Here is a 15,964-nt window from a genome sequence, read left to right as displayed (position 1 = left end):
ACCTATAGTATTTAGACAGTACTGCCCTCGCCCTCTAAAGTATGTATTAATATTCTGCCATCACTAAACTAGTGTTACTGTTTTATTAAAAATTTACAAAACTGCATTTATTAATTTATATTATATTCTAAAATGAGCAGAAAGAAGGCACATAAATAAATATAAGTCTAACAATTAATTTTCCAATAATGACGTTTAGTCTATGTCAACTATAACAATCAGTTATGACGCCAATATATCTCACGAATATTAAAACCATAAAAAAAGTTGTGCTAAATCCCAATTAAGCTATGTTAATTTGTGCAAATATCACGCACATAGTCAGTTTAATTCGCTGATAACACCCGACAATGACTTCTTCCAAAAGTAGCAACAGTATTAGTAAAACCGACGGCGAAAAATGGCCACAAATTCTCGTTGTTTTCATTGGTAAGAAAAAAATTTAATGTTCACAAACCCAAAGTATTTTTTTTGCGTATTAGCAAGCATTGCTGTTTTCGCTACGGGTCTTCATGTCGGATGGTCAGCGCCCTCTTTACCTCAACTCTTCTCCGACGACTACCCTTTTGACGTCTCAGCAGAGGAAGGTTCCTATATAACCATCATTAGAAATTTGGGCGCCTTCTTCGGGAGTTTCATCGGAAACTTTATCCTGGACAAAATCGGACGTCGGATTTGCACCATCCTCATAGCAGTACCTCAAATAGTTTCTTTTCTGGCAATTATATTGTCGTACCAAATCATGGAACTCTTGTATGTGGGTCGATTTATAGGAGGACTAGCAGAAGGAATGGTTAATACCGTCATAATAATCTACGTGGCTGAAATAGCACAACCTTCCATCAGAGGAATTCTGGGTGTGATGACCGGAGTCGCGTGGTACTTTGGCACACTATTCGCAAACATCATCGGGTCGTACCTATCCATACGGACGACCGCTGGAATTTGCATCGCATTTCCGGTACTCTTCATTGTATTGTTTTGGAGGATGCCCGAAAGCCCGTACTACCTCCTCATGAAGAAAAAAGACGAAGACGCCGAACGCATTTTGAAATTTTTACTAAGAAAACCAGACGTGAACGAAGAACTAATCAGGCTACAAGCAGACGTCGTTCGCCAGATGTCAGAAACTGGTACTTTTAGAGATATCTTCACTATCGACTCAAACAGAAGAGCTTTCTACGTAACGGTAGGTGCCAGATTCTTCCAGCTAACCACCGGAGTTGCCGCGATGAACTTCTACATCCAGATTCTCCTAAAAGAGGCCACTCAAAGTATAGCACCACACGTAGATGCTTCCATCATCCTTCTAATCCAACTCGGGATGACGGTTTTAAATGCCTTCGTTGTGGATAGGTGGGGTCGCAAACCTCTTCTTCTCTTCTCTACTATAGGTTGCTTTGTCAATTTGGTGCTCCAAATGATTTTCTTCATACTTAAAGAACACACTAGTGTTGATACTTCGGTTGTTGATTGGTTTCCGTTGGTGATGATGATGGTACTGATTGCTGTGTATTCGATAGGTTTGGGATCAGTCGTCAGTGTTTTGACAAGTGAGATGTTTTCAGCTAGTATAAAAGCGAAATTGATTTGTATGGTGAACGGGTCGTTCTCTTTGTTGACTTTGGCGGTTACGAAGTACTACCAAGCGACGGCTGATGGGTTTGGATTGACCGTACCTTTTTCCAGTTTTGTGGTGTTAACTTTTGTCGAAATGTTGTTCTTTTATTATCTTGTGCCTGAGACTAAAGGGAAGACATTGGAGCAGATTCAGCAGAAGCTAAAAGGGGATCGAAAAGAGAAGAATACTTTTTATTTATCACAGAAATAAATACTGATAAAAATGGCCTATAGTATTTAGATAGTACTACCCTCACCGTCTAAAGCATGATCATAAAGATTAAGTACCAAACCATAATTAAAGAGGTACACCATTCTACAAATTAATATTCTGCAATCACTAAACCTGAGTTAGTTAGTGTTTTATTAAAAATTTATTACAACAGTTCATTTATGAATTTAACATGAATTTATGTATTCTGCAATGAGCTTGTTTAGAACATTAAAAAATTGGTTTATTGAGTTTAGACAGTACTTCCCTGATGACTGCATGCCTATTATGTTTTTTTCGCATTACATTTTTGCAGCGGGGCATTTTAAAATAAATTGAGTATTAATTTTCTCAATTTTGTAATTTTTTTCTGTGATTGCTATGATTGCTTATTTAAAAAAAATAAATTGGACGAAGTCGTATCTGAAGTGTATAATATGTTGCCTATGCAAAAATTGTCAGGCGTGAACAAATAAAATGAACACCCTGTATAGTGCTTGTAATTTAAGACAAATAGCCGTAGACGTGACGGTGAAACACAAACTAAACCAAAACATGTTTTCTACGAATTGAAATAACCGGATGACAATGCCGACGGTCTAGACTTATTTATTGCTCTAACTTCCGTTTATTGAATAAAACACTACATTTTATTTGGTTTTTGGATGCTGTAATTCACATTTAGTTGATTATAACTTGTCTAGATCTAGGGGAGCATCAAGTATCTATGTTTATACATCGGAAGAATGTCACGTAGAAATTAGTTTGATTTGAATGAGTCCGTCCTCTCAAAACAGAGGATCAAAACAATAAACTAGTAATTAACAAATCGACAAAATGTTCTGAATATCATTATTATAATTTTTATTAAATAAAGACGTTTGTATTTTCATATTTTCGGGAAAATGGGGTTACTCGTTCTTAATTTGATCAATAAAAAATATTAATGCTATGATGAATCACAAGTAAAAATTCATCATATTTTGCACATTTTAGGGAAAATTTATTCGGCAAAATTTTGAGATAACGTCATCAATTTTTTGGGGGAAATAAACAGATTTATTTTGACTAACAATTTACCATGCTTACACTGACTTTAAAACGCCTGAAAGATTTCAAAGTATTCAGTTTTGCAATTCTTGATTTAATCAATAAAATAAATTGACTCAGTCATTAATTTTTTTCAAACACCCCGTATAAGAAATCTAAAAAATATTAATGCAGTGATAAATCACAAGTATAGACACATCATTCTTTACACATTTCAGATAGCACATTTTTTTCAGCAAAATTTTGGGGTGGCGTCATCAATTCTTTAGGGGAGGAGGAGCAAATACATTTTGACTAGAAATTTACCACGACTATGTTAACTTTAAAACATATCCAAGATTTCAAAGCATTCGGTTTTGTAGTCCCTGATTAAATAAATAAAATAAATTCACGCATTCATTAATTTTTTTGAGTCACCCTGTATATGCAAATCTTATCATATTTTGTACATTTTAGATAGGATTTATTCGGCCAACTTTTGAACTGACGTCATCAATTTTTCGGAAGGAATAAATAAATATACTGTAATTAAAATTTTATCATGCTTATCATAACTGTAAACCATCTGCAAGATTTCAAAGCATTCGGTTTTGCAGATTCCATATTAAATGTCAAAATGTTGTTTCCTAATTTTGATTTTTTTTTCCAAAAATCTGGACGTTTCGGGTGAAAAGTCGATTCGAAGTCATAAACTACATGTGTAAGACTATGTTATTTGATACAATTTAAAACCCAATTACTATGTACAATTTTGAAGTGACGTCATCACATTAGTGGTGGGGATGATTAGACAAATTTTGGTTAGCGTTTTACCATCTACATGATATACCTAACATAAATACAAAATTTGACAACAATCGGCCCAGTACTTTCGGAGATTATCTGTCTAATAAAAATCCGGGACGGCAGACAGACGGACAGACAGACGGACAGACGGACGGACAGACGGACGGACAGACAGATAGACAGACGGACAGACAGACGGACAGACGGATGGACAGACGAACGGACAGACGGACGGACAGACAGACAGACAGAAACGGGAGACCTATTTCTTCGTGCTCTAGGGGTCATGATAGGTTGAGAAAATGCAAAAGTAGAGAGTCGGCCGACGGACTCGATTACACTTACACTCGGGAAGTAAAATGAGCAGTTCGTCAAAATAAAAAATTACGGTTTCAACAGAACAAAGGCACGTAAATAAATATAAGTCTAACAATCTTCCAATAATAACGTTTAATCTATGCCATCTATAACAATCAGTTATGACACAAATACGAGTATATCTCAAGAATATTATAACCATAAAAAGTTGTGTTAAATCCCTCTTAAGCTGTTAATTTACGCAAATTTCATGCACTTCGTCAGTTTAATTTGTTGATAACATACGACAATGACTTCTTCCAAAGGTAGCAACAGTACCAGCAAAACCAATGGCGAAAAATGGCCACAAATTCTCGTTGCTTTCATTGGTAAGAACAAAATTAACCCCCACAATCACTTTTTTTACGTCTTAGCAATCATTGCGACCTTCACCACTGGCCTTCACCTAGGATGGTCGGCGCCCTCTTTGCCCCAACTCTTCTCCGACGAGTATCCTTTTGACGTCTCAGCAGAAGAAGGTTCCTACATAATCATAATCGGAAATTTGGGAGCCTTCTTCGGGAGTTTCATCGGAAACTTTATTTTGGACAAAATTGGACGTCGCCTGTGCACCATCCTCATAGCTGTTCCTCAAATAATTTCTTTTTACTTCCCGAGCGTAAGCAAAGGAAGTATTGTAATCGAGTCCGTCGGCCGACTCTCTACTTTTACGTTTTCTCGATCTTTCATGACCCCTAGAAGACGAAGAAATAGGTCTCCCATTTCCGTCTGTCTGTCCGTCTGTCCGTCTGTCCGTCTGTCCGTCTGTCCGTCTGTCCGTCCGTCTGTCCGTCTGTCCGTCTGTTGTCACGGATTTTTATTAGACAGATAATCTCCGAAAGTACTCGACCGATTGTTGTGAAATTTTGTACTTATATTAAGAATATCATGTAGATGGTAAAACGCTAACCAAAATTTGTCGAATCATCCCCACCACTAAAGCGATGACGTCACTTCAAAATTGTACATAGTAAATGGGTTTTCAATTGTATAAAATAACATAGTCCTACACATGTAGTTTACAACTCTGAATCGACTTTTCACCCGAAACGTCCAGATTTTTGGAAAAAAAATCAAAATTATAAAACAACATTTTGAAATTTAATTTTTAATCTGCTAACCAGAATGCTTTGAAATGTTGCAGATGTTTTAAGGCTATAAAGAGCATCATAAATCTTTAGTCAAAAAATATTTGCTTATCCCCTCCAAAAACTTGATGACGTCAGCTCAAAAGTTTGTGGAATAAATCATATCTAAAATGTACAAAATATGATGAGTCTGTACTTGTGAACTATCACTCCATTAATATTTTTTGGATTTGCATATACAGGGTGACTCAAAAAAATTAATGAATGCGTAAATATATTTTATTGATTTAATCAGGAACTACAAAACCGAATGCTCTGAAATCTTGCAGATGTTTTAAGGTCATAAAGAGTATAATAAATGTTTAGTCAAAATATATTTGCTTATCCCCTCCAAAAACTTGATGACGTCAGCTCGAAAGTTTGCCGAATAAATCATATCTAAAATGTACAAAATATGATGAGCCTGTACTTGTCATTTATCACTCCATTCATATTTTTTGGATTTGCATATACAGAGTGACTCAAAAAAATTAATGAATGCGTAAATTTATTTTATTGATTTAATCAGGAACTACAAAACCGAATGCTTTGAAATCTTGCAGATGTTTTAAGGTTATAAAGAGCATAATAAATTTTTAGTCAAAATATATTTGGTTATCTTCTACAAAAAACTGATGACGTCAGCTCAAAAGTTTTCCGAATAAATCGTATCTAAAATGTACAAAATATGATGAGTCTGTACTTGTGATTTATCATTCCATTCATATTTTTGGATTTGCATATGCAGGGTGACTCAAAAAAATTAATGAAGGCGTGAATTTATTTTATCGATTTAATCAGGAATTACAAAACCGAATGCTTTGAAATCTTGGGAATATTTTAAAGTTATTATAAGCATGGTAAACTTTTGTTCAAAATGTATTTGTTCATCCCTCCTAAAAAAATTGATGACGTCACCCTTAAATTTTGCTGAATAAATCCTATCTAAAATGCAAAAAATACGATGAGTTTGTACTTGTGATTTATCATTCCATTCAAATTTTTTAGATTTTCTTAAGAGGTGGTTCAAAAAAATTAATGAAGTCAATTTATTTTATTGATTAAATTAAAGGCAACACTTATTATTAGTATTACACCCCAACCAACCCAATTTGGTAGACACAAAATTTGTTAAAGGAAAAACTCGGTTGAAACATAAGGGTAGCACGCTTATTTACATCGACTTTAACATTACAGACCTGCATTTGTTTTATGCGTTCACTTGATTCCGCGAATGTGAAATAGACATGTTTATAATCAACCAATTGTGAATTTCACCGTCAAGAATTAAAATAAAACCCAATGTTTTATATAATAAGCGGAAGTCGAAGCAATAAAACCGACGGTCGTTTTGTTTACAGTTTCTCTGTTTGGCTCTCACGTATGCTGTTACGCCTGTCATCTTAAATTAACAATGTTTATACATACACGATTTTCAGTTGCCTCTGATACGTAGGTATACGTGAGTAAATTGTTTCGTTATTTTATTGATTATTACAAATCAATATTCAAACGACCCAATTCATTTTCCCGAAAATTTGAGAATATAATAATTTTATTCTTAGTATTACACTACATCTATCCCAACTGATATACGTGTCCTTGCAAAAATGTTGATGACGTCATCGCAATTTTTTTTTAAATTCCCACTACAAAAATGTAATGAGAAAAAAAACACAATAGGCATGCAGTCGTCAAGTTTCCGACAGCGAGGGAAGTACTGTCTAAACTCTTTAGACCAATTTTTTGTTAATTATATTATCGTACCAAGTCATGGAACTCTTGTATGTGGGTCGATTTGTAGGAGGATTAGCAGAAGGAATGGTTAATACCATCATAGTAATTTATTTGGCCGAAATAGCAGAACCTTCCGTCAGAGGAATTTTGGGCATAATGACCGCAATCGCGTCGTACTCCAGTATACTCTTCGCGAACGTCGTAGGGTCGTACTTAACCATCAGAACCACCGCTTCAATTTTCATCGCGTTTCCGGTACTTTTCATCGTACTGTTCTGGAGGATGCCCGAAAGCCCGTACTACCTCCTCATGAAGAAAAAAGATGAAGAAGCCGAACACGTCTTAAAGTTCTTGCTAAGAAAATCAAACGTGCACGACGATCTGACTAAGCTAAAACTAGATGTCAATCGCCAGATGTCCGAAACTGGTACTTTTAAAGACATCTTCACTATCGACTCTAACAGAAGGGCTTTCATTATAACAGTAGGTGCCAGATTCTTCCAGTTAACCACTGGAGTTGCCGCAATGAACTTCTACATCCAGATTCTCCTAAAAGACGCTACTCAAAGTATAGAACCACACGTCGGTGCTTCCATTGTTCTTCTAATTCAACTCGGCGTGACAGTGTTAAATGTCTTCCTTGTGGATAGATGGGGTCGCAAACCTCTTCTTTTCTTCTCTACTATAGGCTGCTTTGTCAATTTAGTACTCCAAATGATTTTCTTCATACTTAAAGAACAGACTAGTGTTGATACTTCAGTAGTTGATTGGTTCCCGTTGATGATGATGATGGTACTCATTTGTGTGTATTCGTTAGGTTTGGGATCAGTCGTTGGTGTCTTGACAGGTGAAATGTTTTCTGCCAGCATTAAAGCGAAACTGGTTTGTATGGTGAACGGGTCGTTCTCTTTGATGACTTTGGCAGTTACTAAGTACTACCAAGTGACGGCTGATGGGTTTGGATTGACCGTACCTTTTTCAAGTTTCGTAGCCTTGACGTTTGTCGCAATGTTGTTCTTCTATTATCTTGTGCCTGAGACTAAAGGGAAAACTTTGGAGGAAATTCAGCAGAGCTTAAAAGGAGGTGCAAAAGGAAGAAAATAAAAAATGTGATGTAGAACTTAAAACTGTAACTTCTAAATGTAAAATGAGAAAAACGATCTAACACAATCAAGGTAACCCAACAGTCTAACTAATCACTGAAACAAAGATTTTTTCGTGGCAGCTTAAACAAACGTGGAGCAGTTCCCACCACGTAAGACACGGGATTATAGTACTTTCCATTCTTTCAAAGGATTGTCTTAATCTAAATTAAACTATAAAATAAACAAAAAATGAATAGAAGACCATCTTTTTAACCAAAGATTGACCTCCCTGTAATCCTTTGACAAAAAATTAATTTGGCGTAAATGCAAAATAAACAAACGAAGATAACAACGACCTAAGATAACCTCAAGCTTAAACAATGACGCTAAAAAATCACTTCTTAAACAGCACTCTAGCATGAAGCAGCAAAAATGAAAACTCCGTCGATTTTGCCAGTCAGCGAAGCCGAAGGCAAAAAATGGCCTCAATTTCTAGCTGCTACTTTGGGTAAGGAAAAAATTTGGCTTGAATTTAGACTAATTCGTACGTTTAGCGTCTTTAGCGGTCTTTACGACTGGATTACACACGGGCTGGCCGGCACCTTCCCTCCCTAAACTACTATCAGACGAGTACCCGTACGACATATCCAACGATGAAGCCTCCTACGTCACCATAATCGGCCACTTGGGAAATTTGTGTGGTGGCTTGTTAGGTACGACCCTCCTGGACAAAATCGGACGCAAAAAGACAATTCTGGCGATTGCAGTACCTCAGTTGGTTTCGTTTTTGCTGATTATCTTGTCGTACCAGTTGATGGAGTTGCTTTATATCGCAAGGTTCGTCGGAGGGGTTGCCGAAGGCATGACTTTCACCATAATTCCAATATATATAGCGGAAATCGCAGAACCCAGTATTCGGGGTACTTTAGGTACTCTTATATCAGTCACGTGCATGTTCGGAATCGTCTACGCGAACGTAGTTGGGTCGTACTTGAGTATAAAAATCACAGCCACTACGTTCCTAGTCTTTCCAGCGCTCTTCATTTTGCTGTTTTGGAAAATGCCCGAAAGCCCGTACTACCTCCTCATGATGAACAAACAAGACGAAGCCGAAGCCGCTCTGAAGTTTCTACGACGAAAAGCCAGCGTTGGACAAGAGTTAACCTTGTTGATTAAAGACGTCAATCGCCAGATGTCCGAAAGCGGTACTTTCAAAGACATCTTCACCATAGACTCCAACAGGAAAGCCTTCCTTCTCATGATCGGTACTCGCGTGGTGCAACAATGGACCGGAGTTTCGGCTTTCGGTCTCTACATTCAGCTGCTCCTAGGTGAAGCCACAGACGCCCTTTCACCACAAATCGGATCCACAATTCTCCTCTTCATCCAACTAATAATGGCGGTACTTTCAACCTTCTTTGTAGACAAATCTGGCCGAAAACCGCTGCTACTTTTCTCGACAGGGGGTTGTTGTTTGAATTTGTTAATCCAAGCGGTGTACTTTGGTTTGAAGGAGCACACAACCGTCGATGTGTCGGTACTCAATTGGTTCCCTCTGGTAATGATGATTCTCTTCGTGGTACTTTTCTCAACGGGATTAGGCGTGGTGGTGAATATCCTCAACAGCGAGATCTTTTCGGCCAGTATTAAGGCGAAGTGTGTTTGCTTGGTGAACATCATTTTTGCGTTGGGGATGATGAGTACGACCAAGTTCTACCAAGCCACCGCTGATGCGTTTGGGTTGACGGTACCATATGCGAGTTTCGGGTTGATTTCGCTGGGAGGGTGCGTGTTTTTGTACTTGTTTATACCGGAGACGAAAGGGAAGAGTTTGGAGGAGATACAGCAGCAGTTAAAGGGGAGGAAGAGTAGGAGTAGCATGATGGTGAAGGCATAAGTGCTTTGTTATATTTATGTAAATAAAGAATTAATTTATGTGAAGTTTACTTAGTTACTTTTGAGCGCAGCGCTCTGGCGAATTTCCAGAATGACGAAATCTACGAAAAAGTTAAAAATAAATATTCAAACACCGAAGCTGTGAAGTCTCTTACAAAAAAACTAAAATTTACTCAACTACACGCACTATCGAGTGATAATCAAATATATAATAATTAACAAATAATAAATAAACTTGTGCTCGTTCACCTTGAACCAACATTTCACACACTAACTCCAGATAACATTGACCGGAGATAACTGTTCACACAGTCTCACCATGTGAACACACAGTCGCCAACCCAATTTTGACGTTAAACATGAATTCTGAAAGCAAAAAATGGCCACAATTTCTCGTTGTCATCACTGGTAAGTCAAAACGTAGTACCAACTCTAAATTAATAGGGTACTTTTTGTTTTCAAGCAACCATCGCCGTCTTCACTACTGGCTTACACACAGGATGGCCGGCACCCTCTCTTCCGAAATTATTATCAGATGAGTACCCCTTTGACGTCACGAATGAAGAAGCTTCCTATATTACCATAATCGGGAGTCTGGGGAATTTCTTCGGAAGCTTCGTTGGAAACATCTTTTTGGATAAAATCGGGCGTCGAAAAACCATTTTGATGATCGCCTTGCCCCAATTGGTATCTCTTTTATGTATAATTTTGTCGTACCAAGTCATGGAACTTTTGTATGTTGGTAGATTTATGGGTGGAATAGGGGAAGGGATGACCATCACGGTCATCCTTCTCTACATTGGAGAAATAGCGGAACCTACAATTCGCGGTACTTTAGCTACACTAGTGTCAATCACGTGGTACTCAGGAGTCCTGTTTGTCAATATAGTTGGGTCGTACTTATCCATACGTGACACAGCTATCACATTCATAGCGCTTCCAGTACTTTTCGTACTACTCTTCTACAAAATGCCCGAAAGTCCCTACTACCTCTTAATGAACAACGACGAAGAACAAGCCGAACGTGCTTTGAAGTTCCTACGACGACAGTCCAACGTAACCCAAGAACTCACGAAGTTGAAACTCGATGTTAATCGCCAGATGTCCGAAAGGGGTACTTTCAAAGATATATTCACTATAGACTCAAATAGGCGAGCTTTCTTCGTAACAGTGGGCGCCCGCTTCTTCCAACTAGCCACAGGAGTAGCGTCCTTCAATCTCTACCTTCAACTCCTTCTAAAAGAGGCCACGCACACTCTAGACCCGGACGTAGGTTCCACAATCGTCCTCCTCATCCAACTCATCATGACGGTATGCTCCACCTTCATCATCGACAAGTGGGGGCGCAAGCCCCTCCTCCTCTTCTCCAGCACTGGCTGCTTCATCAACTTGGCCGTCCAATCGGTTTTCTTCATTTTGAAAGAACGCACCGCCGTGGACGTGTCAGTCGTCGATTGGTTTCCGCTCGTGATGATGTTCTTGCATATATTTTTGTACTCGATAGGGTTGGGGGTGGTAGTGAGCGTGCTAACGAGCGAGATGTTCTCAGCCAGTATTAAAGCTAAGTTGATTTGTTTGGTGAACGCGTGTTACGCGCTGTTGACTTTAGTGTATACGAAGTACTACCAGTTTACGGCTGACGAGTTCGGATTGGTGGTACCGTTTTTGAGTTTCGCGGTTTTGACGTTCGTTGGAGTTTTGTTTATTTGGTTTGTTGTCCCGGAGACGAAGGGGAAGTCGTTGGAGGAGATACAGCAGAAGTTGAAGGGGAGAGGGAGAAGGACAGAAAATACAGTGATTTAGTTTCAAGAATGTTGTGTAAATATGTATATGGAGTATTAAAATATTTTTACAAATTGTGACTGTGTTATGTTAATCTGGCGAATTTCCAGTACAACGGGATTACCAGAAATTTAAAAATAGACATTTGTGCGAAGCCCCCCACTAAAAAAAAAAAACGCACTTGCTTTCATCGAGTCATACTCAACCAATGAAATTAATGAATATTAAAACTGTGTTCATTCCGATATGAATTCTGATAGCAAAAAATGGCCACAATTCCTCGTTGTCATCAGTGGTAAGTCAAAAATTTGTTACAAGTAGTGGAAATTAACAGAATTTCTCCTCAAGCGTCCATCGTTGTCTTCACTGCTGGGTTACATACAGGATGGCCGGCGCCATCTCTTCCAAAATTATTGTCCAACGAGTACCCTTTTGACATCACGAATGAAGAAGCTTCCTATATTGTCATAATCGGGAGTCTGGGGAATTTCTTCGGAAGCTTCGTGGGAAACGTCTTCATGGACAAAATCGGACGTCGAAAAACCTTGTTATTAATAGCCTTGCCCCAACTGGTATCGTTTCTGTGTATTGGTTTTTCGTACCACCTTGTCGAACTACTGTACCTTGGTAGATTTATGGGTGGAGTGGGTGAGGGAATGACCGCCACAGTTATCTTGTTCTACATTGGAGAGATAGCAGAACACGCCGTTAGAGGGAGTATGGCTACACTTGTTTTAGTCGCGTGGTACTCCGGAGTACTAATCGTGAACATAGTCGGATCGTACTTATCTATACGAGACACAGCTCTCATGTTAGCTGCCTTTCCACTACTTTTCGTAGTACTATTCTACAAGATGCCCGAAAGTCCGTTCTATCTTTTAATGAAAGACGAAGACAAAAAAGCAGAACGTGCGTTGAAATTCCTGCGGAGAACCTCAACCGTACTGGAAGAACTCGTGCACGTAAAAGTAGACGCTGGTCACTACATGTGTGAAGGTACTACCGTCAGACGTATCTTCACTTCAAACAGAAGAGCTTTCTTCACAATAGTAGGACTCCGCTTCTTCCAACTAGCAACAGGAGTAGCTTCCTTCAATCTCTACTTTCAACTTCTTCTAAAACAAGCCACTCGAATTGTGGATCCAGATGTAGGTGCTACGATCGTTCTCTTCACCCAATTGGTCGTGACTGTTTGCTCCTCCTTCGTTATCGACAAGTGGGGCCGCAAGCCCCTCCTTCTCGTCTCCACTATTGGCTGCTTCCTCAACTTAACCATCCAATCGGTTTTCTTCATTTTGAAAGAACGTACTACCGTGGACGTGTCAGCAGTCGATTGGTTTCCCCTCGTGATGATGTTCTTGCATATATTTTTGTATTCGTTGGGGTTGGGGGTGGTGGTGAGTGTGTTAACGAGCGAGATGTTTCCAGCAATTGTTAAACCGAAGCTGATTTGTTTGGTGAACGCGTTTTATGCGTTGGTGACTTTAGTGTGTACCAAGTACTACCAATTTACGGCTGACGAGTTTGGATTGGTGGTACCGTTTCTGACTTTTGCGGTTTTGACTATGGTGGGGATTTTGTTTATTTGGTTTGTTGTTCCTGAGACGAAGGGGAGCTCGTGGGAGGAGATACAGGAGATGTTGATGGCGAATATTGTGTTTTAACTGACTGTAGACAAATTTTAAAGAAGAGTAAAAATTTTTAAAACTCTAATATTGAATAAAATAAAAATAAATAAAACAAAATGTAGTTGTAAAGCCTAAGAAGAATTTAATCGCGCGCTTGGTGATCATCCTGTATAAATGAGTACAAGTAAGATGTTTTTAATTTTCGTGGAATATCAACACTAATTCAGGAATTACATAAATAAACCAGTCTATGCAACTCATCGAGAAACCGTGGTCCGAAAAATTTATCTATAAAAATATACAGGGTGTTTCAAAATTACCGCAAAAATACAACAATTTTCAGTCAAAGTTCGTGCAATTTGTATGACCTTACACTTTTTTGCGACAATTTTCGACCACTTGTATTGAGTGCAAATTTTACATTATCATAAGTATTTGTGTTTTATTTTGACACACTGATGTTCCACTTCGTGATTTTGATTATCTCGGTCTTACGATATCATCATTATCGATTTTATTTTTACACTACGTTACATCATGTTTATCTAGTAGCGATAAAATTAGTTTTTCCGAATAACGTCAATCTGACCCGATTTTCCTAATTTTTTTTTAATAAACAAAATTGACACAGATCTTTTCTCATATATTGTAATTACAGAAACACAAATCAAAAAATAATTTATTTACAATAATAATAATAATAACACAGTCGAACGTCCACTTAAACACATATCACACGACCGACTTCCGCTCCCCCTTCAACTCCTGCTGGATCTGCTCCAGCGACTTCCCCTTGGTCTCTATAACCAAGAACCACACAAACAGCACCCCCAAAAGAGTCAGGAACCCGAAACTCGCAAAAGGTACCGTCAATCCGTACCCGTCGTCCGTCAACTGGTAGTACTTCGTCCAGAACAACGTACACAACGCGTAGAACGCATTCACCAAGCAAATCAGCTTCGACTTAATACTAGCAGAAAACATCTCGCTCGTCAGCACGCTCACCACCACCCCCAGCCCTAACGAGTACAAAAATATATGCAAAAAAATCATCACGAGCGGGAACCAATCGGCAACCTCCACGTTCACGGCTGTGTGCTCCTTCAAGCCGAAGAAAATCGTTTGAAGAAACAAATTGAGGAAGCAGCCTCCACTGGAGGCGAGAAGGAGGGGTTTGCGGCCCCACTTGTCGACGATGAACATGGACAGGATCGTCATGACTAACTGGATGAGGAGTACTATGGTGGAGGAGGTGTGGGGGTCAAGAGCGTGAGTGGCTTGTTTGAGGAGGAGTTGGAGGTAGAGGTTGAAGGAGTTCACCCCTGTGGCGACTTGGAAGAATCGGGCACCTACAGTCACAAGGAACGCTCGTCTATTTGATTCTATGACGAATATATCTTTGAAAGTACCACGTTCGGACATCTGGCGCTTGACGTCTCCTTTTAGAGCGAAGAGTTCGTTACTCACGTCTGACTTGTGAAGGAGAAATTTTAGGGCGCGTTCGGCTTCTGCTTCCTGGTTTTTCATGATGAGGTAGTACGGGCTTTCGGGCATTTTGAAGAAGAGGAGGAAGAAGATTATGGGGAAGGCGATGCAAACGAGAGCGGTGTCTCGGATGGATAGGTACGACCCGATGATGTTAACAGCGAGTACCCCCAAGTACAACGCAATGGAGACAAAAGTGGCCAAAGTACCCCGTACTGACGGCTCCGCGATTTCTCCTATGTAAAGTAGTACTATAGCGAGACTCATACCTTCACCAATCCCACCCATAAATCTACCAACGTACAGCAGTTCCATGACTAGATGCGACAACGAAAACCCCACAAACGAAAGAAGTTGGGGCAAAGCGATCAACAAAATCGTCTTTTGGCGCCCGATTGTGTCCAAGAAGATGTTTCCAACGAAACTTCCAAAGAAAGTACCGCAACTTCCAACTATTGTCACGTAGGAGGCTTCTTCATTACTGACGTCGAACGGGTACTCATCTGATAGGAGTTTAGGGAGAGATGGTGCAGGCCATCCAGTGTGGAACCCAGTAATAAAGACAGCCAAGGTTGCTGAAGAAAGTACCAACTGACCAAAAAAAAACAAAATTGTTGGGACTTACCAATGGTTACTACGAGGAACTGGGGCCACTTTTTGGGTTCGGTCTCCATGGTGGTTGTTGAAATTAAAGACTTAACAATTTTCGCATGATCAGACTGATCGTTAGAAGCTATCTGCGGAAATTATTTCGTAGGTATCTGATGTGGCGCTGGTTTCAAGGTGCATAAGTACAGTCGATTTAATATGGATAAGATCGTTATCGTGAGTGAAGGATATTGTGGAAACCCGAACTGGGGCAAAAAGGAGTTTCGAAATATCAACAATTGCGAGAGTGAGCTATATTTAGAACAATTAATAAGTATCAAACAATACTGAGATAATTTTTTTGCAATTTATGTTGAATTGATGTTTTGTAATTTTGGAATTTGAACTGTTCCATATGGTCTGTGATCTGTTCAAATATTTCGTTATGTTCGCAGAGAGTTTTATTAAATATTTTAAAATCTCACAAATTATACACTTCCATGGATCCACAAATTATTTAAAATCGGAAATTGATATTTTCTAACTTTCTTAGGGTAAAAAGTCAAGGCGGATTAATTAACCACAAGTATAGGAGTATATTATTTTATAAAA

At 38.9% G+C, this 15,964-nt stretch overlaps 7 protein-coding genes across 11 annotated transcripts in view; 5 read left to right on the top strand and 2 right to left on the bottom strand.

The window, feature by feature from the left end:
• The window catches only part of LOC135140229 (relaxin receptor 2), a 140,171-nt gene that overhangs the window by 68,480 nt on the left and 55,727 nt on the right, over positions 1–15,964 (bottom strand). The gene's annotated exons all lie outside the window — the stretch shown is intronic.
• Positions 247–2,561, top strand: LOC135140233 (facilitated trehalose transporter Tret1-2 homolog). The gene is made up of 2 exons (XM_064070706.1): positions 247–429; positions 483–2,561. Exons 1-2 carry the CDS (start codon positions 351–353, stop codon positions 1,829–1,831), a joined length of 1,428 nt encoding a protein of 475 aa, XP_063926776.1. The 5' UTR covers positions 247–350; the 3' UTR covers positions 1,832–2,561.
• Positions 3,816–8,342, top strand: LOC135139900 (facilitated trehalose transporter Tret1-2 homolog). Its single transcript, XM_064070265.1, has 3 exons — positions 3,816–4,353; positions 4,399–4,656; positions 6,923–8,342. Exons 1-3 carry the CDS (start codon positions 4,275–4,277, stop codon positions 7,990–7,992), a joined length of 1,407 nt encoding a protein of 468 aa, XP_063926335.1. The 5' UTR covers positions 3,816–4,274; the 3' UTR covers positions 7,993–8,342.
• LOC135140239 (facilitated trehalose transporter Tret1-2 homolog) lies at positions 8,363–9,914 on the top strand. Its single transcript, XM_064070711.1, has 2 exons — positions 8,363–8,481; positions 8,528–9,914. The coding sequence occupies exons 1-2, from the start codon at positions 8,406–8,408 to the stop codon at positions 9,868–9,870; spliced, it is 1,419 nt and encodes a 472-aa protein (XP_063926781.1). The 5' UTR covers positions 8,363–8,405; the 3' UTR covers positions 9,871–9,914.
• On the top strand, positions 10,169–11,725 carry LOC135140241 (facilitated trehalose transporter Tret1-like). Its single transcript, XM_064070714.1, has 2 exons — positions 10,169–10,277; positions 10,333–11,725. Exons 1-2 carry the CDS (start codon positions 10,229–10,231, stop codon positions 11,670–11,672), a joined length of 1,389 nt encoding a protein of 462 aa, XP_063926784.1. The 5' UTR covers positions 10,169–10,228; the 3' UTR covers positions 11,673–11,725.
• Positions 11,823–13,377, top strand: LOC135140244 (facilitated trehalose transporter Tret1-like). Its single transcript, XM_064070717.1, has 2 exons — positions 11,823–11,946; positions 12,000–13,377. The coding sequence occupies exons 1-2, from the start codon at positions 11,898–11,900 to the stop codon at positions 13,313–13,315; spliced, it is 1,365 nt and encodes a 454-aa protein (XP_063926787.1). The 5' UTR covers positions 11,823–11,897; the 3' UTR covers positions 13,316–13,377.
• Positions 13,945–15,644, bottom strand: LOC135140243 (facilitated trehalose transporter Tret1-2 homolog). Its single transcript, XM_064070716.1, has 2 exons — positions 15,390–15,644; positions 13,945–15,339 (listed from the first exon to the last, which is right to left on the bottom strand). Exons 1-2 carry the CDS (start codon positions 15,436–15,438, stop codon positions 14,012–14,014), a joined length of 1,377 nt encoding a protein of 458 aa, XP_063926786.1. The 5' UTR covers positions 15,439–15,644; the 3' UTR covers positions 13,945–14,011.

Source organism: Zophobas morio, unplaced genomic scaffold (assembly GCF_036711695.1).
Source record: "Zophobas morio isolate AGI-343-1 ecotype UQ-CSIRO unplaced genomic scaffold, CSIRO_AGI_Zmor_V1 ptg000038l, whole genome shotgun sequence".
Classification (NCBI taxonomy): Eukaryota; Metazoa; Arthropoda; class Insecta; order Coleoptera; family Tenebrionidae; genus Zophobas; species Zophobas morio.
Note: the sequence above shows the minus strand (reverse complement) of the source record. Positions and strands in the feature narration are given on the sequence as shown.

Coding starts and splice junctions, on each gene's coding strand:
- LOC135140233 (XM_064070706.1), top strand. CDS start 351: ATGACTTCTTCCAAAAGTAGCAACAGTATTAGTAAAACCGACGGCGAA. Junction 430..482: donor AATTCTCGTTGTTTTCATTG/GTAAGAAAAAAA, acceptor TTTGCGTATTAG/CAAGCATTGCTGTTTTCGCT.
- LOC135139900 (XM_064070265.1), top strand. CDS start 4,275: ATGACTTCTTCCAAAGGTAGCAACAGTACCAGCAAAACCAATGGCGAA. Junction 4,354..4,398: donor AATTCTCGTTGCTTTCATTG/GTAAGAACAAAA, acceptor TTTACGTCTTAG/CAATCATTGCGACCTTCACC. Junction 4,657..6,922: donor CCCGAGCGTAAGCAAAGGAA/GTATTGTAATCG, acceptor TATCGTACCAAG/TCATGGAACTCTTGTATGTG.
- LOC135140239 (XM_064070711.1), top strand. CDS start 8,406: ATGAAAACTCCGTCGATTTTGCCAGTCAGCGAAGCCGAAGGCAAAAAA. Junction 8,482..8,527: donor ATTTCTAGCTGCTACTTTGG/GTAAGGAAAAAA, acceptor TCGTACGTTTAG/CGTCTTTAGCGGTCTTTACG.
- LOC135140241 (XM_064070714.1), top strand. CDS start 10,229: ATGAATTCTGAAAGCAAAAAATGGCCACAATTTCTCGTTGTCATCACT. Junction 10,278..10,332: donor ATTTCTCGTTGTCATCACTG/GTAAGTCAAAAC, acceptor TTTGTTTTCAAG/CAACCATCGCCGTCTTCACT.
- LOC135140244 (XM_064070717.1), top strand. CDS start 11,898: ATGAATTCTGATAGCAAAAAATGGCCACAATTCCTCGTTGTCATCAGT. Junction 11,947..11,999: donor ATTCCTCGTTGTCATCAGTG/GTAAGTCAAAAA, acceptor TTTCTCCTCAAG/CGTCCATCGTTGTCTTCACT.
- LOC135140243 (XM_064070716.1), bottom strand. CDS start 15,438: ATGGAGACCGAACCCAAAAAGTGGCCCCAGTTCCTCGTAGTAACCATT. Junction 15,340..15,389: donor GTTCCTCGTAGTAACCATTG/GTAAGTCCCAAC, acceptor TACTTTCTTCAG/CAACCTTGGCTGTCTTTATT.